This window comes from Lissotriton vulgaris, unplaced genomic scaffold (genome assembly GCF_964263255.1).
Source record: "Lissotriton vulgaris unplaced genomic scaffold, aLisVul1.2 SCAFFOLD_2268, whole genome shotgun sequence".
NCBI classification, from domain to species: Eukaryota; Metazoa; Chordata; class Amphibia; order Caudata; family Salamandridae; genus Lissotriton; species Lissotriton vulgaris.
In genome coordinates, this window is record NW_028247097.1 from 267,444 (window position 1) to 295,184 (window position 27,741).

General features: G+C 40.5%; 1 protein-coding gene across 1 annotated transcript in view; it reads right to left on the reverse strand.

Annotated features, from left to right (window-relative positions):
* Window positions 1–27,741, reverse strand: part of LOC147665638 (complement factor H-related protein 5-like) — a gene marked incomplete at its 5' end in the record, with an annotated part of 402,132 nt that overhangs the window by 260,157 nt on the left and 114,234 nt on the right. Inside the window, 2 exons of the mRNA XM_086949622.1 lie at window positions 8,117–8,287; window positions 10,338–10,520. Of these exons, the coding sequence (XP_086805748.1) occupies window positions 8,117–8,287; window positions 10,338–10,520 (354 nt within the window). The remainder of the gene's footprint in view (window positions 1–8,116; window positions 8,288–10,337; window positions 10,521–27,741) is intronic.

Consider the following 27,741-nt stretch of genomic DNA (forward strand, 5'->3'; position numbering starts at 1 on the left):
TTTCAGCAGACTTTTTCGAGAGACTTTCTACTGCGTCCGCCTTTAGTGCTACTATTGTTAATAATATATTTTCCAAGCTGGACTTAGATCTTACTGCAGCAACTAGTTTTCCTTCTTCTATGATCAGCTTTTGCTGAAAAGTTTCATACCTTAACCTCTCTTTCTTACGTCTAGTCAACACGTAGCTTATTGTTTCTCCTCTAATGCCTGCTTTAAAACAATCCCACGTTTGCCCTACAGAGGCTGTTCCGTGATTAATCTCCCAAAATATCCTAATCCACTCTTCCATATGTTTCCTATATTCAAGGTCTTGGAGCAGACTCCTCTCAAACGTCCATGTGGACCTCGTTCTCTGCACTTGCGCAACCTTAACTGATAATAACAATGGGCTATGGTCAGATATAGTTCTTGGATGCTTCTCAATCTGTGTCGCCAAAACCAAGGACCTAGAGACTAAAAAGTAATCTAGTCTCACCAACACCTGGTGAGGTGCCGAAAAAAAGGTACTACCATCTACCAATGGGTGTTGCATTATCCAGGGATCTGCCAGAAGATTATTTTTGACCATATTAGTAATGGCCCTGTTTACTTTTTTCTTTCTACCGTTATATACTGCTCCTGTACTCATAAATGAGCTTGTAGGGTCATGCATGTTAAAATCGCCACAGCAGATTATTGGTTCAGGCCACTGTGCCATTTCTATATCTAAAAACTCCCAGATCTCTGAATCGTCCTCAGTAGAACCATATATATTTACTAATGTGACAATGAGCCCTTTAACCTTTAGTTCCATAATAACCCATCTTCCCCAGCGATCCTCTTTCTTTCTTCTAACAGTCACTTCTCTACTTCTCCCCAGGATAACAACTCCTCTTGTCCTAGATCCCTGCCTGCTAGCTGCAAGTACATCAAAGCCCAGTTGATTCATTAAGTAAATCTGCTTTTCCTCTATATGTGTTTCTTGTAAACATGCTAGATCTACTTGCAGATTTCTTAGGTACGCCGCTACATTTGTCCTCTTCCTTGGATCATTCAAGCCACATACATTTAAGGAAACAATCTTACATGCCATTTTATGCAGAAAAAAGAGCCAACTCTTCCTAACCCAACTATCTTTTCCGGCTTCTCCCCCCGTCCTTCACCCTTCCTCCCTCCTACTTTACCCAAAAATTTAAACAACAAACAAAATGCATAGTCAATGTGTGCTAACTGCCTTATCAAAATCATACGCTTCAACTGTTTTTTACTTTCCCTCCCCCCCCGCCTCCCCTGACTATCCCCCCCTTCCCCCCCCTACAGGCAAATAGGTCAATCATGACCTATATGTGGACGCTTCCTGATTGAGTTAGTCGCACCCCTCTCCCATCTCCTGTAATGTGTCTCCCCCTTTCTCCAACAAAAAACATTTGTCCCTCAGTGTCCCTCTTTCTTCGCCCTTTCCAAGTCCTGGATAAACTCCTGCGCTTTCACTTCTGATATAAACATCCTGACCTTGCCCTTCGTAACCACTTTCAGCCTGGCAGGGAATAGCAGATATGCTTCTGATCCTAGAGCCTGAAACTCCGAAATCAATCTTCTGAGTCTCCACCTCCTTTCTACTGTCACATGACAGAAATCAGGTCTCGTAAAAAATGTAAGCCCCTCCACCGACCTTTTGCTATCTGGTCTGGCTTTCTGGATGAGTTCCTCTCGGAGTAAGAAGTTCCCAACATAGACCAAAATTGCTCGGGGGAGTGGAGGTTTCGACCCTCCTTCAGCTCTGTATACCTTCCGCTGAACAAAGGGGAATCTATGTGCTTTCTGTACCTCTGCCTCCCACTGCCACTGGGACTCAGGGAATGCCCCCCTTAGTAACTTGATCACAAAACCCCTTGGATCTTGCCCTTCCAGCCCTTCTGCCACTCCCAAAATGCGAACATTGTTTCGCCTTTGGCGATTTTCAAAATCCTCCATCTTCCATAGAATGTCATCCGCTTTCTTCTCTTGTTGTACTTTAAATTCACTAAAACTACGAAAGTCATCCTCCATCTTGCCTGTTCTCTCCTCGACCTCAGAGACTCTCCCTGCTAAGCCTTCGTATAATTTGTTAGTTTTTCTGAGCGTCGTTTGAATTCTCCTGAAATCTTGCCTTGTTTTTCGGCTTGTAGATCTCGCTTCTGATTGTATTTGTTTCAGCATATTAAACACTTTTCCAAATGCATCTCCCTGGTTCAAACCCGCTTTCGACTCTTCTTGATATGTCTGCGATGTAGCTGAATAGTCCCAGACCAGCTTCCTTTCAGCACCCCTTGTCGGTGACCTTTCGTGCCTATGCCTCCTTGTCTGTTTCTTTTTTAATGTAGATTCCTTATCAATATCCGTTTCTGAGGAGGTAGAGGCTGTCCATGAATCGTCCTCCTCATCGTCTTCATCCTCCCTCTCTGCCTCTTCCTCGTCCTCCTCCTCCAACTCGGAACCCTTCCTCTCCTGTTGAGCCGGGTCGGAATCCTCATCAACTGAAAAAAAACGGTCTCCCTCCAGTGAGCATATATCCTCCTTCTCCTTCTCTTTAGGGTGACCAGGTACTGACTTTCCATGCATCAAGCTAACTGTACTTCCCCATGTAGGGTTGGGGGGTCTAGCCATTAGCTCTGCTTCCACCTGCATGATCGCCTGCATCATATCATCAGCTTTCTCATGGGCACTTGACCCTTCAGCCTCTTTTAGTACTTTCAGCTCTTTGTCATTATCATTGCCAGTTTCTTCAGCCTCTTTTTTTTTGCCTTCCAGCAACCCCCTCTGAGACAACTCCCTTTCATCTTCCTTTTCAACATTTGCATTTGCATTTGCCCCTGCCCTCTGTCCCGTATTCCCAGCTATTACCTTGCTGCTGGCGTCCTCCTCGTGTCTCACAGAAGGCTCCGCTGTAGGTTGCCTAGCAACTACTGACTCGGCGTCTCCCACGCTCTGAGCTCCTGCTTCTGCCGCAGCTGCTGCGTCCTCGAAGACGTTCCTTTGCCTTATACGGGGATCGGACACTTGCTCTGTAACGCTGGTTGCATCCGGACTCTTGCTGGTTGATCCGCTGTCTGTACAACCAGGGCGGGTGAATGTTTCAGGTAGGGTGGGCTGTCTAAGAGGGGTTGCTTTGCTTTTAGTTTTGGAGATCGCCGCCTTCTCGTTTGTTTTGATGCGCTCATCCCCCAGCGTTTTTCCTTTCATGTCCGTTTTCTTCTTAATGGGTGGCACAAACACTTTCCTTATTGCACCCTGGTTCTTGGCTGGTTCCTGTGTTTTCATCGTGGCAGGTGTCACCGATGCAGCGAGATTTGAGATGTTCAGTTCCGACTCGGTATCTTCCTTACTTTTGTTTTTGTCGGTCTTTGTAGGTTTTGGCGGCATTTTATCTGGGATCGTACTGCTCCAGCCTTTTAAGCCTGATACTACAATGTTTGCTGAATGCTTGGCTAGGTTAGTTTTTAAGACTCCAAATTTCCGCTTTAGACTCCTTGCCCACCTGCCAACTTCAGCTGCCACTGCGTCCCCGAGATCTCTGAGATAGCTGGCATTTGACGGTGCTGCTTTTTGAAAAAAAAGCGATTCCAGCATCACAGCATCCCGGCCTTATGTCTCCAAGCCAGTCGATAATAATCCTTTATAAAATTTCACCTAAGGGGGAAGACTAGCACTCCGTTAAGCCAGCTTCATCAGTCCAGACGGGAGAGAGGTTCTAGTGCGACTGTTCACCTCAACCCGCCCGCGGCCATCTTGCCTCCGAGCCCTGCCCGGACAAGGATTGTCTCAGATGAGATCAGATCTCCCACTCTTTTCGTGTCCCCCCTGTTTTTGTATATAGTACATGGCTGTCATGTTGTCCGTCTGGATCAACACAGCTTTGTTTTTTACATGTACTTGGAAAGACTTGAGTGCTAAGAATATAGCTAGCAGCTCTAAGTGATTGATAAGGAGCAGTTTTTGTTGAGTGGTCCATTGACCCTGAGTTGTATGGTGTAGGAGATGGGCTCCCCATCCTGTTAGTGATGCGTCTGTTGTAAGAACTAGTTGTGGAACAGGCTCGAGGAACTGCCGCCCTCTGGACAAGTTTTTGGTGTTCCACCACTGCAGAGAGCGATGTGTGTGTCTGTCTACCAACACCAGGTCTGTAAGTTGTCCTTGAGCTTGGTTCCACTGTTGTGCTAAGAATTTTTGCAATGGGCACATTTGCAGTCTTGCATATGGTACAATAAAAATGCAAGATGCCATCATGCCTATTAACGGCATGAACACTCTGGCTGGGAGAGAGTGTTGGTCTCGAAACTTTGTGACCAAGGTTTGAATGCTCTGTATCCTGGCTGGACTGGGATACACTAGGGCTGTAGACGTGTTTATGGTAGCCCCTAGATATTGATGTACATGAGAGGGCTGAAGATGCGACTTGGTGTAGTTGATCGTGAACCCTAAGTCGTGTAGTGTTTGAATTGTTTGAGATGTGTGTTGAACACACAGATGGGATGATTTGGCTTTTATGAGCCAATCGTCTAAGTATGGGAAGACATGGATGTGTTGTCTTCTGTGATGTGCCGCTACTACTGCTAGGCATTTTGTAAACACTCTTGGTGCTGTTGTGACGCCGAATGGAAGGACTTTGAACTGATAGTGTTGTCCTTCTAGCACAAATCTTAGATACTTTATGTGAGAAAGATGTATGGGAATGTGGAAGTAGGCATCCTTTAGATCTAATGTAGTAAGGAAGTCGCCTTTTTTTGCAACAACGGGAGTACTTGTTGTAAAGTGGTCATGTGAAAATGATCTGACTGTATGTAGAGATTTAAGGGCATGAGATCTAGAATTGGTCTTAGTGTCCCGTTCTTTTTGGGTATTAGGAAATACAGCAAGTAAACCCCTGTTTCTTGATGTTGTAATGGAACTATCTCTATTGCGTCTTTTTGGAGCAATGATAGAACTTCTTGTTTGAGCAGCGTAAGATGTTCTACAGACATTGGATGCTGGCTGGGTGGTATGTGTGGTGGGGTAGCTGTAAGTTCTAGGCAGTAGTCATACTGGATAATCTGTCTTACCCACTTGTCTGTTGTGATGGAATTCCAGACAGGTAGAGACTGTGTTAGTGTGCCCCCTACAGGAGTGGAATGCTGTTGGGGTAGCAGAAGAAAGTCACTGTTTTGTGGAGGGAGAGGTTCGACTATTGTTGTTTCCTTGACCTCCTCCCTTATTGTTGTTACCTCTATAACCTCCTCTAAAATACTCTTTATTTGAGGATGTTTGTGTATTTACTTTAAAGGAAGCGGAATTGTCAGCTCCAGTTTGTTTGGAGTCTCCTCATATAAAAGGAGCGACGAAAGGATCCTCTTGCTTGGGTGGATTGTAAAGCACCCATAGATTTGGCTGTGTCAGTGTCCTTTTTTATTTTTTCTAGTGCTGTGTCTACTTCTGGACCAAACAATTGTTTTTGGTTGAATGGTTGATTTAAGATAGTACTTTGTACCTCTTGCTTAAATCCTGAAATGCGTAGCCACGCATGACGTCTTAGGAGTACACTGGTGTTTATTGCCCTGGATGCAGTGTCTGCTACATCAAGTGCGCACTTAATGGAGGCATTTGAAATAAGCTTACCCTCTTGTATAAGGTCATCTGCTTGTGCCTTATATTGGTCAGGTAGATGTTGTAAGAGTTTCTCTAACTGATTATAGTGAGCCCTGTCGTATCTTGCAAGTAGGGCTTGTGTGTTGGCTATGCGCCATGCACATTGCTAGCTTGGGCAGCTATTCTTTTGCCTGAAGCATCTATTATTTTTGATTCCTTATCAGGAAGTGATGCTTTGCCTGATGTTTGGGAATTTATTATTTTTCTAGCATTGGAAACAACTAGTGAGTCTAAGGGTAGTTGTCCCTTAATGTAAGCAGGGTCCCCAGGAGCAGGTCTGCACTTTTTCTCTATCCTTGGGTTTATGATTCTAGCTCGTACAGGATCTTTAAACACTTCTGATGCATGCTTAATGACTACTTTAATCATTTTAATATATGAATAGATTTTTGGGATTGTTCAAAAGTATCTAATAAAAAATCCTCTTCTGCCTTGTCTGAATGCATAGTGACATTGTGATAGATGGCAGCTCTATTAATTAGGTGCTCTAACCCAATATTACCTTCTGGAGGCGAAGGTTTGGATGGATATGCATATGGGTTAGGAATATCTGGTACATCTTGTGGGTTTGGGTATTCCCAATCTGGTGTGCCACTTGGGTAGGTAAAAGGCTCACCTGGGTCTCCCTCTCCCCCTATGCTGTACTCATCATCATTCTGAGGAGGTGTATGTGGTGAAGAATGAGGAGGAGAATTTTGAGGTGAGATATTTAAAGGAAGAGGAAGTGAAGGAGGAATAGGAGAAGAGGGATGCATAGGAGATATGGCACAGTCCTTCTTCTTGACAGGCACTGGAGGTGTAGGTGCTGTATCTGATTTCCTCTTTCTGTGTGGCATAGTGGAGACATGTCCTGTTTCTGGATCAATGTAGATCCTTATTTGTAGAGGATCTGGCTGAAAAAGCTCCTCTTCTTGAGGAACCACTTTCGGCGCCGATTTTTCTGGTTCTGGACATGGTTGTTGCCTGTCTTTAGCCATAGGGGCCGGTGTAGAGTCCATTGGCGTAGATTTTGCAACAAAGGTGTGTTTTTTAGAGCGGAGGCCTGTTTCAAGGGTTTTGGAGCATCGGGAGCAGGCTTTGTCGGTTTCAGTGCCGAAGGTCCTGGCTTCGGAGCCGAAGCTGTTTTTGTCGGCTTTGAGACATCGGAAACAGGCTTTATCGCTTTCGGAGCTATTTTGTTTCTAGGGGTCGACGGTTTCGGAGTGTCTTTCGGAACCGGGACTTCTTTCGGTTTCGGTGCCGAGGGAGGTGGTGGGATCGGCACTTTCGGTTTGCTCAACAAGCAGCTACCAGAAGGCTTCATTATTTTCTTCGGTGCCGGGCTTGATGGCAAGGCTTTCAAAGTGTGTTTTCTGTCTCAACTGGGCCCCGGAGGCGGAGTGTTGACCTTTGCCTTCGATTTTTGTGCTAGGGCTGGGGTAGGGGCAGTGGTACTCACGCGTTGACCCGAAGGTATGGAGTCATCGGAGTCATCAAGGGAGGGGTCACCTATCTCGTGACTACAAAGACTTCTTCCAAGAAGACAACAACATGCAATCATCCAAACCCAACACCAGGTGGCGATCTAATGCTTAGTGTGAGATCTGCAGCTCATATGCTTCTAACCAAATATTCACCCCAGTACAGAGATCTGGGCCAAAATCCATTGTTTTTTTGCTCACTATGCTATTCCAGTTTAAACCAAGCCATATACAAACCAGTCTTGACCTTGTTCCCCATGGGAACAGTCCAGCCGAACTGCCAGGACAGGTCCTCCCTGGACCAGAACAAAGCATCCTGGGAACAGTTTCGGGGCATCAACCCTCATCAGCCAGACTAGCTTGGCTCCAGTGCCATGGAGCGCATGGGACCCACATCTGGACATACCCGTCCCACTTGGGGTGACAAATGCGAAAAGAAGAATTGATGGACCGAATGCTGACCAATGTCAAACATTCACCCGAGTACAAAGATCTGGGCCAAAATCCATCTTTTTTTGAAGATTCAACATTTAAGGGATTTTGTTCAATCAATCAGGTGACTTGATAGTTGATGGTGAATTTAAAACAAGAAGAATGCTCACTGATGTGTCATGAAAAAGAATAAGGTTTTACTTTACCATCACTCTCGAAGACAGATTGCATTAAAGTCAATTTGACAGCTGTAAGAGATGCAGGAAAGAATGTTTTTGTTTCATGGACAATCAATTTTCCAAGGGGGTTGGGGAAAAGTAGCTCCTATAAGCTCCTGTCAGCTAAATTTGCTGTACTAAAAAAATCTTTAAAAAGATAGCAACATTATTCATCATTTTTTGTAGAATTTGGTCACAACCATAAAATGAAAAATTGCCGTATTGCCTTCATTATAGTCACAAAACCACAATTGTTGGGGGTTTCACAGTCAGAGTAATGTGTAATGAGCTATGAGAGAACCGCACACAATAAGAGTATGAATACACTTATTTTCAAACCTTATCCACAGCAGAGTAAATACTTACAAATGCACTTCGGAAGAAAATGCCACTTTCCCTGTAAACACTGTGCTTGACTTCCCGAAATCAGTTTATATCCAGATTCACATTTAAAGCTGACAGTGGCTCTTGAGACATAATGTGCCCTCTTTTCTACTACTGAGCCATAGTCGATAGATGGCACATCGCACGGGCTTTCTACAAAAAAGGAAATATTGTTAATTTTTACAAAAAACGCTATTGACATGTTCAGATTTTTAATTTATTGTGTATTAACTGTGATTACGTAGTACTTGGGATAATCTTATTTGGCACAATAATTTGCTCATCTGTACACATAACATATCGCAAACAATCTTGAAGAGCCAAATATCTTGTCTATTAAGTAAATATTAATATATGGCTCAAAGGGCAGTTCAAACTCACAGTCCATTGTATATTTGAGTTGCTCAGTAGGATGGAATAAATTAAAATAGTAAATGCACAAAAACGAATTTCATTTGCTCTATGTGGTTTACAACGTCACTTATGCTAGAAGTGCAACTCTCAGATTAAAATCATCTTTTTATGCTTTTTTATTTTTTCTCTCCAGTTCTCTCGTTTACTCAAATTTGAACTGAAGAAAAGGAAAACTCCAGCACTTTAGACTCAGAAGCATCTGTGGTTTCCCTGCCACTCACCATAAGATATGACCCAGCCCCTACCGCACCAGCCCACATTAATCTGAATGACATGAAATCTATGTGCTTCATTACAAGATGCCTAGTAATTATGGGGTGGGGTACTGGTGGCAGAGTTGATGATTCCATTAGTTTTAATATTCCCCCTGCCCCATCCCAGCTACATGGTATCACAAGTTTCCAGGCCTGCAATTGGGAAATTACATGGGTCTTGGAATTTCAAGATCCACTTGAGCTTGTGGTTCGATGATTCTGGCTCCTTTACATGCACATCTCCCACCTGTTTCCAACAAATGAAAAATATTACCAGTAAAGCAATGGATTTTACAGAGACCCTTCCTATTAAATCTTGGACTTAGATGGAATAGTATCTCCTACAAAGATAATGAGTGCCTATCAGTTTCAAAATAGTTCAGTTTCTTATTGAAGTGGCCCCATTCTTCCCTGTTTTTATTAGTACCTTGGTATTTCTGATAATGCATGTTCCTACACATTTTATAATATAACATATGTAAGCAATTAAATATAATTTTACTAGCCAAAATAATGATACATTTGTAGTCTTTCCACTTCTAGTTTTTGACATTGGTGTATGTTGTCAGAATGTGTCAAAAGTGTGGTCAGGGCAATGTTACGTAAATGTGGTGAATTACCCTCCATGCACCAGGTCTGTGATGGCCCACAAACCTTTGTAAATGCATTTTCGGAATTATTTAGTAGATTAAAGCAACACCATAAGAATTCATTAACAAATAGTGTTGAAGATTTTTGAGAATCCATTAACCAAGTTTTCACATGGGTGTAGAGTAAGGAGAGACATGTTAGGGAGAATTCATTACAACTCCCTTTTTCTAGTAATTAGACCCTTTTTCTAGTAATTAGAAATTGAAACCAAGACCAAGTGAATATTTTGATTAATTACTATTCTTTCCACTTGGTAACTTTTACAGGATTAAGGCAAGCACGCTGAATTGGGCACTTTTTGCGAATCAGATATAATTTATGACATTGCTTAGAGGAAATATTTAGAAATGTTGGGGTCTATAACAAAAGCGTTGATGAGCTAATGAAGTAGTATTATATTAAGTATCCTGTAGAATAACCTTTAATGTATTTGCAAATAAGCCCAAACCATCAAAAGCAGAATAAAATAAGAATATTCTGGTAAAATTCACGTACAATTAGTAGAAAGAGAGGACTGTGCCCTCATTGCACTTTTTCTAAAACTGCTGTGATTACTAAAAAAGATGATGGGTCAATACACAATCTTAGTTCTGAATATGTGAAGCAGCACTCCTCTAGATTTACTTCCTCCTACTCATAAATGCCAGTGCGAGTCATACCCTCCCTGGAGTGCTCACAAAGGCATTCATGAATCAATGCATGGCCGTTACCAGAAAATGCTTTTGTTCAGAAGCCCGCCAGCCTGGCGGAGGAAATCCGCCCGACATCATAATGACCCCCATAGTGTTTTGAATACAAGCTTGGCCAAAAGCTTTATATTTTAATGCATGCTTTGCTTTTCCTGAGAGGGTACAAACAATCTAAGTTAAACATATTATACGTACCACCACATGTGGGGGCAGCTGTCCACCTCCCACCCATGCAAGTACTTTCATTTGATCCAGTTATACTATAACCAGAATCGCAGCTGTAGGTCACGGTATCATCACTGTAGAAATAGTTCTTGGTGGTAGGCATCTCACATTTTCCATTGATTATTGTAGGTGGATTACTACATCTTCTTCTTTCTGTGCAAAAAAGAAAATCACAGTTATCTGTCAACATATAGAATAATAGGTGTTTCTTGGGAGTGGAAACTCGAATATGTCACTGCTTTCATGAACAATTTAAAGAGCAACATCAATGGACTACTGTCCTTTCCAAAATCATGGTTCAACTGCCAACATTGAGGTCGGTGGACCCTAAATCAACCACAGAGCCTCCTTCAGCACTGCTGCCTACATCCTCCAATGATGGCCTAACATAGCAGGTAACAACGTAGGGATTGCCACCCCACTGCCTGAGTTGGCGATTGGATAGCCTTTTTTTTGCTGGAGATGAGGGACAGTATAAAAAGTTAAAAATGTCCTCACACCATGGAGAACTCCGATTGGTGTATGGGTTATTAGTTTCTCCTTTTTCAAAAACATACACCCACATTGGAGATTTATTTTTGAAAAATGAAAAACTGTGTAACAGTTTAAGCAGCTGCCATCCTGTTTTATGGAGCCTTCTGTCAAACTTTTACAACATTGACATGCACTGCCATAGCTGGGGTTCTTCCCAATGTTCAGAGATGCCAAAGGGCCCAACAGAAATCTCTATTATCCTCCAAACAGAAAAATAGATCCTAACTTGTTTGGTTGAGGCATTTTTACCTTGGAATATATTCAAGTGGGCAATATATTCTACACATATAAAGCAGTCCGTAATGGATGAAACTGGAATTGGATACGGGGATAAGTGCCTTCAAATTAAAGTTATCAGGATAATGCTGGAAAGATTGATCAGCTTAATATTTGCTTTAATCTACAGGTGAAAAATTAGAATACTGCGCAAAATATCTCAGCCACCCATCTTTACAAGGTCTGTAAAATGAGTACTACTTCACTGGTAACACTATCTCCACAAATCGTACAGTGATCACAAAAGGAAAAACCCCAGTATAAAGAGGTATGTAAAAAAAAAATTATTGCACATCACAGCCATATTTTGAAAACCAGTCCGGAGACCAGTCCACTCCACTCCCCCCCCCCGAACCAATACCCCCCTCTAACAACCTTTGCGCCTGGAACCCGATCACCACTGAAGACACCATCTGCCTGACGAACTCCATCCACTCAGGATCGCCAACCGACCCATGTCCCCACCACATTTTCAACAAAGCAGACTCCATCATCGCACCCCATCTCCGAGACGCCATCAACTGCTCCCTCAACTCCGCTACCTTCCCGGAAAGCTGGAAACATGCCGAACTCAGCGCCCTTCTCAAAAAACCCACAGCAGACCCCACTGAACTTAAGAACTACTGCCCTATCTCGCTCCTCCCATTCCCTGCCAAAGTTATTGAGAAAGCCGTCAACAGTCAGCTCGCCGCCTTCCTCGAATCCAACAAATCCCTCGACCCCTCACAGTCCGGCTTCCGAGCCAAACACAGCACTGAAACCGCCCTCATCGCAGCAACAGACGACATTCAAACTCTTCTGGACAACGGAGAAACAGTTGCCCTCATCCTACTTGACCTCTCCTCGCCTCACCTGTCTCTCGTTCCTCGCCGGAAGAATCCAGAGAGTCCGCCTCCCCCCTTTCAGATCGGAGCCCACTGAAGTCATCTGCGGCGTACCACAAGGATCTTCACTCAGTCCCACCCTCTTCAACGTATACATGAGGCCCCTCGCATCCATCGCACGCCAACACAACCTAAACATCATCTCCTATGCAGACGACACCCAGCTGATCCTCTCCCTCACCAAAGACCCAAACACAGACAAAACCAACTTACACGAAGAAATGAAAGATGTAGCCGAGTGGATGAAGAACAGCCAGTTAAAACTGAACTCGGACAAACAGAAGTCCTCATCTTAGGCTCATCCCCCTCCGCTTGGGACGACTCATGGTGGCCACTGGCCCTGGGAACCGCACCCATACCTACGGACCACGCACGTAACCTGGGCTTCATCCTGGACTCCTGCCTCTCGATGACCAGACAAGTCAACGCCGTCTCATCATCATGCTTCAACATCCTATGCATGCTCCAAAAAATATTCCGTTGGATCCCCGTTGGATCCCCACCGAAACAAGAAAAACGGTCACCCATGCACTGGTCACAAGCCGACTGGATTACGGAAACACCCTTTACGCCGGAACCACAGCCAAACTACAGAAAAAACTCCAACGCATCAAAAACGCCTCAGCCAGACTCATACTAGACATCCCCCGTCAAGCTCACATTTCCGGTCACCTGAAAGACCTCCACTGGCTCCCCGTCAACAAGAGGATAACGTTCCGACTCCTCACCCACGCACACAAAGCCCTCTACGACCTAGGACCCAAATGCCTCAACACGCGCCTGTCCTTTTACACCCCCACCCACCAACTACGATCGTCCAATCAAGCCCTCGCCGCAATTCCACGCATCCATAGATCCACCATGGGAGGAAGATCCTTCTCCTACTTAGCTGCCAAGACCTGGAATTCTCTCCCCACCTACCTTCGCCTTACACAGAACCACCTCTCCTTCAGAAAGCAACTTAAAACTTGGATATTCGATAAGTAAAGTCCCCCCCCCTCCCACAAGCGCCTTGAGACCCTCTGGGTGAGTAGTGCGCTATACAAATTTTTGAACTTGAACTTGAACTAGGAACAGAAGTGCCAGTCAGAAGGCTGACTTAATTCATAAGGTTACAGAGCTCTGAGTAGTATTATCATTTTTAAGTGCAGCATAGCTGACTAATTCCTTAGAATACGGGAATAAGGGCGCGTGGCTTGGTGCTGATACAACATGGCCACAGTTTGAGAAGCTTTGCAGCGATCACAGGACCGAATGAGCCAAATTAGCCCAAACTGCTCTGAAGCACTACCTCCTGACAGAATATCAAATGGGGGCCTCTTTTGCTGGCGAAGTAGGTTTGTTTTTTCATCTGCATACTTGTATTTTCCTGCTCAAATGAAGCAGGCACGCTGACAGAAGTCCGTGACCCCCATTTTGAAAAATGCTTGTTCACATTACCTTAGCAATGCCTACTTTTCTATTCCACACTGTGAATTCCTCCCATGTTTTCTTCATTTTTGAAAATGGATATCACTGAGTCCACAATAAGTAGCCAATATAAAGTGAGAATTGTCCTGTCTGCTGTTTGACATTCATTTCTCCTCACTGCTTTGGGATCATGTATTACAGACAATGCCTGCATTTTCTCCTTCAGTTCTGTTTTGATACATTTTATTGACTTATCTTATGGGACTAACCAAAGAGTTGAGGCATCTCACGTCCAATACAAGAAACACCTCACATAACATCTGCGTATGCACTGCCAATTAATTCCCTGCACTGACAGAAAATATGGAAGGCAGTAGTCAAGAGTCAATGTTGACGTCATATGCGTCTTCTAATGGAAACGTCACACCTTAAAATGACTTTTAAATAAAGCTCAAGTGCCCATCAACCTACTAAAAGAGGTAAAAATGACCCCTCATCTCCCATCAAAACATCCAACATTAACTCAATGGAACTTTTTTTTGAAGAATTCTAAGCTCCGAAGTCCTATATGGAAGACACTAACAAAAAGCTGCAGATTTTAAATGCTAATTGGTCCCTCATGAATAACAAGGCAACAAATGTGGAGCAAAGAGTTAGTGACATCGAAGATACTATACAGACTCCTACAAATCTGTGATCTGAGTTATCTAAATTAAAAAGGCATGCTGAGGACTTAGAAAATCAGAACAGACAAAACAACCTTAATATTTATTGTTTGGTGGAGGGGGTAGAAGGTAATGATCCCATATCATTTTTTTCAAATATTTCTCTCTAAGATTCTAGATCTTTTCACCTCTACATTATTAAATATACAACGAGTCATTCTACCCATCACCCTTCATCATCACAAAAATTGAGAGGAGTCATCATCTACTTCGTAGAATATGTCGAACTTCTTCACGTTAATAAAGCAGCTAGGGCAAAAAGCAGAATTTCTTGGTCTGGTTTGCAATTATTCTTTGCACAGGATTTTGCTAAAGTCAAGCTAGACAGGAGGAAAGCATGCCTGGATATGATACCAGCTCTTCTTGCTTTGAACTCCCGATTTTGTTTTTTTATCCCAGCTTGTTTAAAGTAGCATGTAATAACAAAACCATGACTTATGATGATCCTGTGTTACTGCAAAGTTTTATTGATAAATATATAGGAGAAGAGATGGATACCAAAAAGATTTCTTCTAACTGACTCCAGCTATGAACTGAGACTGCTTTGAGATAACTCTAATGATACTCAAGGTAAATGTTATCATGTGTGTATCTTTCCTCATGTAACCTGATTTCAAGTTAGCCTTTTATTTTGATGACTTCATTCCAGGTATTATTTGACATGCATCCTAAGGACTGCATCATTATCAGGGGTTTTTGTGGTCTGATTTGTTCCTTGTTGGCTGCGTCGAGGTCCCTTTTGTGCCATCTCCCTTATGTGGTGTCACCACCCTCAATTTTTTACATGTTTCATAGGTATGTTCACTTTGTTATTTTGTCTGTCCCTATCCTTTTCCTACAATTATCTCTCTTTTCTCTTCTTTCTTTTCTTTCTACTTGTGAATATTTAACAGATCTCCTACTTCATCCTACTATACTCATTTACTTTCTTACTTTAATTCTTCTACTTTCCATTTCTTTTGTCGTTCATTATAAGTTAATATGGAAAGATAATATATGCTGTCCTATGTTTAAATTAATATTTATATTCATTACTACTCAATGGTTATTTAATGTATATGTATCTCTAGGTTATGTTTTCTTTTGTTCTAATTTTAATACTACTTTGTTTAGTTATATAAATACTGATCATATATATAAAGTTAACTTTGTAGACTTTGGTAAATTTAACTTTAACTGTTATTCAATTTGTGTAATTAGATTGAATTGTAAGCGGATAGGATCTCCCATTAAGCAACAACGATTCCTTACACATCTAGCCAAGTTAAATGCAGATGTTGCTTTACTCCAAGAAACGCATGTCATTGACAAAGAAGTTTGAAAACGTATTCATAATTTGGTAGGATATGCTTTTCATTACCAGGGATCGGTAAACTTAATGGAGTTGTTGTCCTGCGTAAAAAACTTTAGATGCTATCTTGCTATCACAAGAAATGGACACAGAAGGTCAATGGGTACTTTTACAACTCACCATTAATAACATACCAATACCAATAACAATCTTCAATGTTTATTTACCCAAACATTTAGATAAATCATTCAGGCCCACCATTACAAATCAATTGATGTCTATTATAGATGACAAATCTTGAGGGTAGAATGTAATATTGTCTTAGACCCATTTTTGGATTGCTCTTCTAAAACTAATGTTATCTCCTCCTTCACACATAGATGATTTACTGCAACCATCAGAGAGCCCTTCCTTCTAAACAATTTGGGATGCTTTTAAATCTGCCTCATGTGACTGTATTTTATCATATGTCTCAAATGAGAAGAAAACAAATGCTAAAAAGGCATTCTGCATTATGAAGCATATTACATTCTTAAAATAAACCTATTTTCCATCCAAATCCAAGTCATATCTAGATGAATGAGTTAAAGCTAAATTAGAATACAACAAAACCTCCACAGACAATGCTGCTTCTTACCTTCTCAGGTCAAGCACTAAATAATATGGAGGGCAAACCAAAGCAGGTAAATTCATAGTGAATTATGTCAAGTTGAAAAAGAACAGGTTAAAATTTAAACAATGTTACATAATGGTGAAATCCCAGTAACTAAAGATGATGACATATTAACCAAATTTTCTGATTATTACAAAAATCTTCATACCCCAGAAAATTATCTGTCTCATGTCGATATTGATAAATACTTAGCCTCAATTCAAAAAGAATTTCACTTAAACCCAGATATTTCTTTTCTTGAGGCTGATATCTCACTCAAAGATATTCACGAAGCAATTACCTCTATCAAAACATAAATCTCCTGGAACAGATGGCTTCTCCATTGAATTTTACAACCATGTTTCAAAAACATTAGCCCCTAAAGTACATACATTTTTTACATCTTTTACTAGGACCAATTCAGCCTCCGGTACCTTTTAAGACACTTTAATTTGTCTTATTCCCAAAGAAGGTAAGGACTTCAAATTATGTAAAGATTATTGATCGAAGATTACGTAAAAATTATTGAATTTGCTAGCTCTGATTCTTAAATCTTTCCTAAAATCCTTGTACTTTGTTTGGATCCTCTTCATTACCACTTTAATAGGTAAAGAACAATTGGGTTTCATTAAAGGCCATCATCTTGTGGATCATACCAGAAGTTTTTTCAACATTTTAAGTAAATCTAAAACATACTCAACCTCATTAGCAGCTATATCTCTTGACGATGAGAAGGCTTGTGATTGTATTCACTGGAGGTTTCTTTTTCCTACACTCACTTGGTTCAGATTTGGTCAAAAATATATTACCTTAAAATCTATTCGATATTCTTTTCCTAAAGCATCAGTCTTTGTTAATGGTTTAACTTCATCTTTTTCTCTTCATAGAGGAGTTAGACAAGGTTGCCCTCTAGCGACTCTTCTTTCTTTTTTGGTACTTGAACCTTTCCGTTCTCGTATCTGACAGAACACCAATATATATGGCTTTAAACATGGAGATATACATCAAATGTTCAGTGTATGGGGATGACATTCTTTTATATATGACTTCTCCCGGCTCCTCTTTAAAATCTTTCTTCGAAACAGTTTCCATTTTGGAAAACATTCTGGCTACAAACTTAATGCTGACAAGTGTGAAATTCTTCTACTTAATAAACAGTGTTTTGAAGTTGAATTTACTTATTCAAATTTTCCTTGGAACTCTACCCAAAAAAAAGATAGGTTTTTGGTTCACTAACTCTGTGAAAGATGCTGTTTCGATTGACTTCAATCCTTTTTCTTCTCCCTTAAAAATCTCAGACACAATAAAATCCCCAAAATATCCTGCCTTTTATTTATTTTTTTATAATACTATCTTAATCACTTTTTCATGGAATAATCAAAAATCTCAAACTTCAACGTACTAAGCAAGAAGGAGGGTTTAACCTTCACAATTTTCAATCATATCATACCGGTTTCTTCTTAAAACATTCAGTCAATTCTTATCATGAAAATAATTTACATCAATATCCTTTGGGGGTGGACTTAGAATAATTTTTTGTTCAGCCCTTTACTGTTTTAGAATTTTTGTCTTTCACTCAACATCCCTCTAACATGTCATTACCCATCTTAAAAAACGCTTGTAAGATATTACAACCCATATTTATTTCTAGTGTCTCCACTTTAGACCAATTTCCTCAATTTTGCATCTGGTAAAATAAACTCATCGACTTTTGTACTGAGAGGTTAATTTACAAAATTCTGAATCGTAATGTCCAAATTCAATTTCTCTCATTTTCATGATATAGGTCACATATTATGATTTACTACCATAGGATGCAAATGGTATCCACTCAAAATATCGAGTTTTTAATATCAATTTGCATTAATATTGATTTAAAAACATAGAATGAACACAATATCGAATGGACACAATATAGACTACAAAAATATAGAATGAACAGAATATAGACAACAAACATCAAATTTGAGGTAAGTGAGTTAATATCAATTTTTTAATAATATCCAATTTTTTGAAGGTATTTTATATGTTAGTATATGTGTGAAAAGTGCTTATTTATTTTATAATTTATTTAAAATAATTTTATGGTATTTCATTTTTGCGTAATATCATTCTGTAGTGGGTTGTGGGTTTATAGGGGAATAGTGTGGGAAGTACTTTAATTATAAATATTTAAATTTTCTAATTTATTTATTGGTATTTATTTTCAATTAATTGTTATTTACATTTTTAATTGGTAATTAATTTAAATATAATTGGTAATTCATTTTAATTAATTGATTAATTGATAATTATGTTAATTTCATGAATTTATTTTCTGTTGCGGGTTGTGTGTTTATGAGGGAATAGGGTGGGAAGTAATTTAATTGTGATTAATTGAATATTGTAATTTATTTATTGGTTTTTTGTTGTTGTAATTTTTAATTATTCTTAATTTGTTAATAAATAATTGTTAATTGGTAAATAATTTGTATTAATAGGTAATACTTTTTAATAATACATTTTTATTTGTATTTTTAATTGATTAATTATTATATTATATGAATTTGTTAATTACTTTTAATTAATTTGTAATTGGTATTAATATTTAATTTGTTTGTATTCATATATGAAGTATTTACTTTCCTTACTGTTGCACTCTCTGGAGTGGGAATAGTAATTTTTACCCCTACGCTATCCAACGCTTTCCCTTCTGTTGCACTCTCTGGAGTGGCAATAGTAATTTTTACCCCTATGCTATCCAACGCTTTCCCTACTGTTGCACTCTCTGGAGTGGGAATAGTAATTTTTACCCTCCCGCTATCCAATGCTTTCCCTACTGTTGCACTCACTGGAGTGGGAAAAGTAAATTTTATGCCTACGCTATCCAACGCTTCCCCTACTGTTGCACTCTCTGGAGTGGGAATAGTACTTTTTACCCCTACGCTATCCAACGCTTTCCCTACTGTTGCCCTCACTGGAGTGGGAATAGTAATTTTTACCTCTCTGCTATCCAATGCTTTCCCTACTGTTGCACACTCTGGAGTGGGAATAGTGATTTTTACCCTCCCGCTATCCAATGCTTTCCCTACTGTTGCACTCACTGGAGTGGGAATAGTAATTTTTACCCCTACGCTATCCAATGCTTTCCTTACTGTTGCACTCTCTGGAGTGGGAATAGTGATTTTTACCCTGCCGCTATCCATTGCTTTCCCTACTGTTGCACTCATTGGAATTGGAATAGTAATTCTTACCCTTACGCTATCCAACGCTTTCCCTACTGTTTAACTCACTGGAGTGGGAATAGTAATTTTTACCCCTACGCTATCCAATGCTTTCCTTACTGTTGCACTCTCTGGAGTGGGAATAGTGATTTTTACCCTGCCGCTATCCATTGCTTTCCCTACTGTTGCACTCATTGGAATTGGAATAGTAATTCTTACCCTTACGCTATCCAACGCTTTCCCTACTGTTTCACTCACTGGAGTGGGAATAGTAATTTTTACCCCTACGCGATCCAATGTTTTCCCTACTGTTGCACTCACTGGAGTGGGAATAGTAATTTTTACCTCTATGCTATCCAACGCTTTCCCTACTGTTGCACTCTCTGGAGTGGGAATAGTAATTTTTACCCTCCCGCTTTCCAATGCTTTCCCTACTGTTGCACTCACTGGAGTGGGAATAGTACATTTTATGCCTACGCTATCCAACGCTTTCCTTATTGTTGCACTCTCTTGAGTGGGAATAGTAATTTTTACCCCTACGCTATCCAACGCTTTCCCTACTGTTGCATCACTGGAGTGGGAATAGTAATTTTAACCCCTATGCTATCCAACGCTTTCCCTACTGTTGCACTCACTGGAGTGGTAATAGTAAATTTTACTGTTTCCGCTATCCTACAGTAAAAATATTGTATATTTTTTATTAATATTATGTGTATATATATATATATATATATATATATATATATATATATATATATATATATATATATATATATATATATTTTTTTTTTTACCAAGGCCGCAAGGCTGAAACGCGTCGGTGTGCAGACTGGGCTCTGTTGAATAAATTGTAAAAAGAAAACCAAGTTCCTGAGTGCGGCGCCTTATTGTCGCAAAAAATATATATATATATATATGTATTAATAAATCAATTTGTATGTTTTGTTTTAACTTACATTAATTTTTTATTAATTTTAATGTTACTTAAGTATTTTAAGTATGTTTAAGTTAAATATATTTATTATTTCCTTAATTTTTAATTACTTTAAAGCATTTAAGAAAATTCGATATTTTGACTATCTATATTTTTTACAATGATATTTTTGATTCAATATTTTTGTACTTACCTGTTTAGAGATAGGACGTTGATATTTTTGTACTCTATACTTTTTTACTCGATATTTAGGTAGTTCTATATTTGCCTGCCAGCCTGCTACTGTCAGTAGACCATGTTGGTGATTGCATTTTAATAAAGTGCATAATTTTAAATGCAGCACTTTTCCCCTAAAGGAAACGGGTCTGCATTTAACCCTTTCGATGCTGATGACGAGCTCAGCTCGTCATCACCCACGGGTGTTGTGTGCTGATGACGAGCTGAGCTCGTCATGGAAACAGCAAAATGGTAATTCCCAGCACAGGAGGGGGAAAACGCCTAGCAGCCAAGAGGTTAAGTTAAAAAAAAAACGTTTTTAATGAAACATTGCTTAAGAGTTGATATTGCAACTGTCTACTCCCAACAAACCTTTTTTTTTAAATTCACAAAAGGTTAAGCGGGTCCCAATGGAACACCACACTAATCCTAGGCGTAGTGGGCATAGTGGGGCTACGTGGAGCGCCACAGAGTTGAGAAAAAAATCATTGGCGCTCCGCTACGCCACTTGTGCGGGCGCCCGCGCATGCGCAGTTTTCACTGTGAATGGGATGAAGAGGAGAAGGGCTGCCCAGGGACACAGCAACTTAAGGTGAGGTTCTGTTTACTTATTATTAAGGCATTTTTTAAGTTGTATTATTTGTAAATAGGGCGGTGGGAGGTGGGGGCTGGCCTGCTCCACTTCGCCGCGGAGTGTGCAGGGATTTACCTACTCCGTGTTCTCCGCAGAACGCAGAGTAGGTAAATTTTCACACACTCCACGGCGGAGCAGAGCTCTCTGCCCAAGGTTACACCACACCCTTTGCATACTGGATACCACCCCAACTTGGGAGTCATTAACTTCTCAATGTTTTGCCAAGTTCGGCCCAAAAACATTAAAAAACATTGCATTTTGAATAGTTTCCAAATAGCAGTTTGTAATGCATTTCAAAATTCTTTTTTTAATTTGTAACCTCTTACGGAATTTCAAAATGGGTATCTTGGTGCCCCTGAAGCAACGTTCAACAAACTCCAACAGATCCAAAACGCTGCAGCGCAGCTTCTTAAGAACATCCCAATGTCATGGTCAGCTAAACCTGCATTGAAGGCACTGCATTGGCTTCCGGTGTGCGAAAGGGTCAAATTTAAGTCCCTCTGCCTTGCGCATAAAATTCTGCAGGATAAGGGTCCTCCTATCCTGAAGAATCTAGTTGTACCCTATAAGGCCAATAGAGCCTTGCACTCAAATCAGAAACATCTGCTCAAAACTCCTAAAGTTAAAAAGGCACATACGGGGGGGAGAAGATTCTCAGTGAATATAGCGACTCTTTGGAATTCACTCCCCCAGAGTCTGCGTTCAGAGACCTGTCTTCTCCGATTCCGCAAACTCCTTAAAACACACCTTTTTCCTAACTGATGCCTTTGAGCACGTTTGACTGCTACCTTTCTGTTGTTCTGGAACAAGCGCTGGGATGCTCTAGGGTAACTATGCTCTATTCAAAACTCGAAATAAAATTACTTACTAAAAAGCCATTTAGCAGTTGAAAATCCTGTGATTTAGAAAATCACAAGATTTGCAACTGCTAAATGGCTTTGTATATATGGCAGTAAAGACGTTCTACAATAATACTACTCATGTACTACAAAATACTATTGTCAAATCGCAGTGCAGAGACTTCCGCCCCTACTTCTCCTAACTTATGTAAGCAGAGATTCCTGCCACAATGGCAGAGATCTCTGCACAGGCAGATACACATTTGAGTAGTAAGTGTGAGGGATGCTTACTAGTAAGTGGAAGGTGTTTAGGGACATTTAAGGAATGGTTTTGGGAGGACAGTGCTAAAATAAACACACTCCCACAAAAGAGTAAACACATTGCTATTCACACACTACACTTCTGAAGTTACTACAGCCCTAAAGGTATCACAACAGGTGGAAAGTTACTCTAGCTTAGCCTTGGAGCAAGTCATAAATGTTACATAACGACTCACAGGTTTTGCCACACACGGACATAGAAAGCAACGGAGGCAAGGAAATAAAATAACTCCACACAGGAACACAGGAACTAATGTTAAAAATAATTACATTATTTTGACAGTCAAAAAATATATATATTTTTTCACTGAAAAACCAAAAGCTACAGTGATGTTATAGGAGGTTAAACATCAGTAAACAAGATTTGCAATGCTATCAGGCTCGCCTTTGGAACCTTATATGTATTTAGCTATGCAGCACATTAGCCTGGGTGCTGAAATATGTACTGTTCTTTAACATGGAGGGAAAGTAAGCATCAAACTGCGTGGCAACCCAAGGTATGGAACACATGGAGAGAAATGTTGCCTTTCAGCAGGAAATTGTATAGTCCAAAGCTCTGTTTTTAATGTAAAATCAGTTCCTTTGGTGGTCATATTACTGAAAAACAAGATTTGGAAATAAATATTATTGTCTATGGATGCTTGTGGAAGACAATTTCTATGGACTGGAATCTAGAGAATGCTCAAGTGATTCTGGTATTTCACTGACCTCTGGTGGTCATTTTCTATGAAGAAAGTTAAATAGAGCCTATATAGAGAGCAATAAAAAAAGAAAGTCCCTCAGCAGAAAGCAATTCTGGTATTTTACTGACCTCTGCTGGTTGTTTTCTACCAAGACAGTTGAATAGAGGCAATTGAACAGAAAAAGAAGTGCCTAAGCGAAAGAAGGCAAGTCCTAGGGCTGATCTCCAGATCCGACAAAGTACATACACATATAAGTATATACTAAAGTATATACAAGAGGTCTTGAATGCTCGACCTAAAAAGTACAAATTTTAACCTAATAAAAAGCCCTGAAATTCACAAGGTATAGCTAACCCAAGTAAATATAAATTGCATTCTTGCTATGCACAATGATTTCATCAAAGATGTAATTTTAGTTGTCATCAATAATGTTATCATTGAATTAATAGAACATGTCATGAAAGTTGCAATGGGAGGTCATAAGCAGTGCATGGCAAGGACACAAGTTATAGTTACTTTAGTTACCTATAACTGGTGAATTTCAGTGTTTTTTTAGTTACAATTGTTTAATTTTACTTGACATTTTCAACTGACTATAACATCATTAAAACCTTTGTTGTTTTTTCCCAGTGAATTGCTAGAGTTTAAGGCAAAGTAAGATTATATTACCATACCTAATCATTACAAGCCCTCCCCCAGAGCCAGGTTATAAGCCCAACCACCCGCAGTCAGCCAACCCCCCCACCACACGTGGCCTTTGGCTGTCTGTGATGTGGGGGTGGCCACAGTTGCCTGCAGCAAGGCCGTGTGTCCAATCTCACCCCTCTGAGTCTTTGGGCCAACACTTTGCAGAATTGCGGCGCCCCCTGTTTTATTTTTTTATTGACCCCAATGGGTGTCCCTGTGGGATCCATGCAACATGGTTCAGGTGGTCAGTGTACCCTTACCTTGCCCCTGTATATCATATATTTTTTATTTTCAGGACACCGTAACATGGTATTTGAGTCTTGTAATGGCGGTCACAACATTTTAGCTCAGCTGTGAGATCAAGAGGGAGAGTTTACTTTTGCAGGAGCAAGATCACTGAGGGGAAAAAGGGATCTCAAAGCCAATCAGAATGTTTTTTTTTCATTTGGGTGCCTGTGAGCCCAACTGTCCAGATCTCTACACATTTTTAACCTTAACATCTCCCAAACTACTGAACAGTTTATGCCAAATCACAAAAAGCACACTTTATGGCTAAAGATCTAGCATTCTGACAAATTTGATATCATTCTGTATATCGGATTTGGCTGTAGAGCTGTTAAAATAAACCCTATGGAAATTGCATAAGGAATTGTGTGACCATGTCATGAGTGATGCAATATGCGAGGTCATAGGCAGTGCATTGTGGGGCGCACAAGTTATAATTAACTCAGCTAACTATAACCGCTGAATTTCACTGGTTCTGTACGAGTGAAACCTGAGCCCAACTATAGTGTTCCTGTAACCTTTGGTTTCTCAGTATATATATATATATATAAAAAGATCCAAATATGCATAAGTTGATTTTCCAAGAAAAGGGTTTATTGATCATACAGAGTTGAAGCACAGCACATCTAAACAGGTACCAATAGAGATCTAATGAATCGGTTGGTCTGGAATCTGGAACCCAGGATGTAAAATGCAGGCACGCATCATACATTCCAGGCAGCAGATTCAGACAGGGAAAACAAGGCAGAATGAATGTAAAACAAAATGCAACACATCTTACCCCAAAAAAAAAACAACATTAATCCAGATACCTGCTGGGAACACACTTTTGCCTATTGGAAACTTTAACCCTGGAGGCAACAGAGGAATCTAGATGAACAGAACTGGGAGAAGGTAAAACGGGAAAAGCGTCATGTGTACTTTGGCAAAGGTCCTGAGTAGAAGAAGGAGAATACTGTACATTTTCAGGATTGCAATATCTAGCAACCCTGCGGACATTCCATACTCTACCATCCTGTGTGACAACACTATTTTTGAAGACTTTAACAATTTTGATGGGAGGGTAAAATTTGGAAAGGCCCTTTACCAGAAAACCAGGTTTTCTAATCCGTACCCAATCCCCCACAAGAAAGTCATTATCTTTGGTTTTCATTTTGGAATCAAACAGGGTTTTCATCTGTAGTTGTTTGTTCTCAACCCGTTTGGCCACAGCAGCAAGATCACAAACAGAATTATTTACATCAAGTTTTACATCAAGTTTTTTAATCCACCAGGGACATATATCAGAGGGAGGTTCCCTACCCTTAAGGAGTCTAAAGGGACTAACACCTGTGACAGAGTGAGGGGTTATGCGATATGTCCACAATCTTTTCCTCACAACATCCACCCAACCATCGTCAGAAGTCTGTATAAGATTCAAACATTCCTTAAGAACGCGGTTAAAGCGTTCAACTTGGCCATTTTCCCTAGGCTCGTAGAGAGAGGTGGTGTAATGCTTGATTCCACATGCACCGAGGAATTTCTCAAACTCATCAGACACAAGCTGAACACCATTATCCGTGACGCAGGTTTCAGGAAATCCCTCCCTAGCAAAGACTTCCTTAAGGAAGAGAATAACAGATTGGGAAGAGGCGGAGCTGACGAACTTTACCTCGGGCCACTTGGAGTGGTAGTCTACCAGAACTAAGGCATACCGAGCATTATAAGGTAACTGCTTGAATGGACCAGATATATCAAAACCCACTTTCTGCCAGGGAAAAGTGGGCCAAGCCACAGGCTTGAGGGGAGCAGAGGTCACATGAAGCATTTTGTCACTGTTGACACAATGCGAACAATTTCTTACCAGCCTATCCACCATTTTGTCCACACCCGGCCACCAAAAGCTCTCTCTAATAAGACGTTTCATTGACGACATGCCAATGTGACTCTGGTGAGCGAGAAGAAGAATCTTCTCTTGTAAGGATTGGGGTGGAATTAATTTACCAGCCTTGAAAAGTAAACCAGAAAACTCTTCAATTTCCGATGAAACCTGGGAAAAGGGAGCTATATCCGGAGAAACACCCCTAAGGAGTGGCCAACCATTCCTGACAAAATCAAACAGCTGTTGGCAAATCACATCCTTGCCAAGTTCAAGGAACCATTCCTCCTCCGACAATGAAATGAACTCCTTGGACACACAATCTCCAACAGAAGCGACAACATCAATGTCATTAACCAAGTTTGAAGAGTCCTCACAAGGAAACCTTGAAAGAAAATCAGCAGTCACGTTACATTTACCAGGCACATATACAATATCAAAATCATACTCTTGAAGGCGTGAAGTCAAACGAGCTATACGCGCAGTGGAGTTCCATCCACCACCAGGGGATAAGATACCAACTAAGGGTTTATGGTCGGTGCGTAAAACAAAACGATTTCCCCAAACATAATTCCTGAAGTGCTCCACCGCCCAAATACAAGCCAGAAGTTCCTTTTCAATTACGGAGTACCTTCTCTCCGTGGGAGACAAAGTCCTTGAGGAGAAGGCAACGCACCATTCGTCCTTCCCTGATGACTGACTTAACACACTACCAATACCATAAAGGCTGGCATCAACAGTAATGATGCACTTCTTGTTGACACAAAAGGACTTTAAAGTAGGAGCATTTACTATCTCCTCTTTGATCTGTTTAAAAGCTTGTTCCTGCTTCTCCGACCAAACGAATTTGGCTGAACTTCTTGTAAGTTCTCTGAGAGGCTCCATTTTATTTGCAAAATTTTTAATAAATTTGCTATAATATTCGCAGAGACCTGCAAAAGATAGTAACTTTTCCTTGTTGTCTGGAGAAGGAGCCTTGACAATGGCATCCACGAGACTTTTTTTAGGTACAACTCCATCCCCTGAAAGTGAATGGCCCAAATAATCTACTGTCTTACAAAAAAACTTGCACTTACTAGCTTTGATGGTCAAGCCAAACTCCTCCAACCTGGAACAAACCTCCCTAAGGTGACCATCATGTTCAGAGATGTTTTTTGAAAAGATGAGGATGTCATCTTGAAAGCATTTGACGTAGACACTCAAATCCCTGAATATGTGATACATTGCTCTCTGGAAAACAGAAGCGGCTGACGCTAGGCCAAAAGGCATTCTTTTAAATTGAAACAAACCATGGGGAGTGATGAAAGCGGTGAAGTGTTTTGAGTCTTCTGTGAGCTCAATCTGGTGGTATGCAGACCTAAGGTCTAATGTGGAGAACACACAGGCACCATCAAGCATACACAGCATTTCATTTATGTTAGGTAACGGGTGACAATCTGTAACCAAACATTTATTTAGCGCCCTCAGGTCTACACATAGCCTAATTGTTTTGTCAGGTTTAATCGCCAAAACAATAGGCGAAACCCATTCAGAGGATTCAACCTCCTCTATGACACCATCTTTGACCATGTTATCAAGCATGACTCTGAGCTCCTCTCTGATACTGATGGGAACCCCTCTCAATTTCTGTTTTAGGGGCACCGTATTAGGTTTGACCTTAATTCTGTGCGTAAAACCACTCAATCTCCCTAGTTTCTCAGAAAATACGTTAGGAAAGGAGATGGATAACTCTTTTGACATGGACGCTAGGTCATAGTCGCCATCAGTTATAGCCAGGACACAGACTGGATCTTTCAACCTAGGATTTAACGAGATCCCCAACTTAGCTTGATCCCGCCAACCTAGAACATTCACACCTTTAGACGCAACATACATCTTAATAATGGCTGAATTGTTTTTTACAATAATAGGAACTTCTTTAAAACCTATAAACTTGATCTTG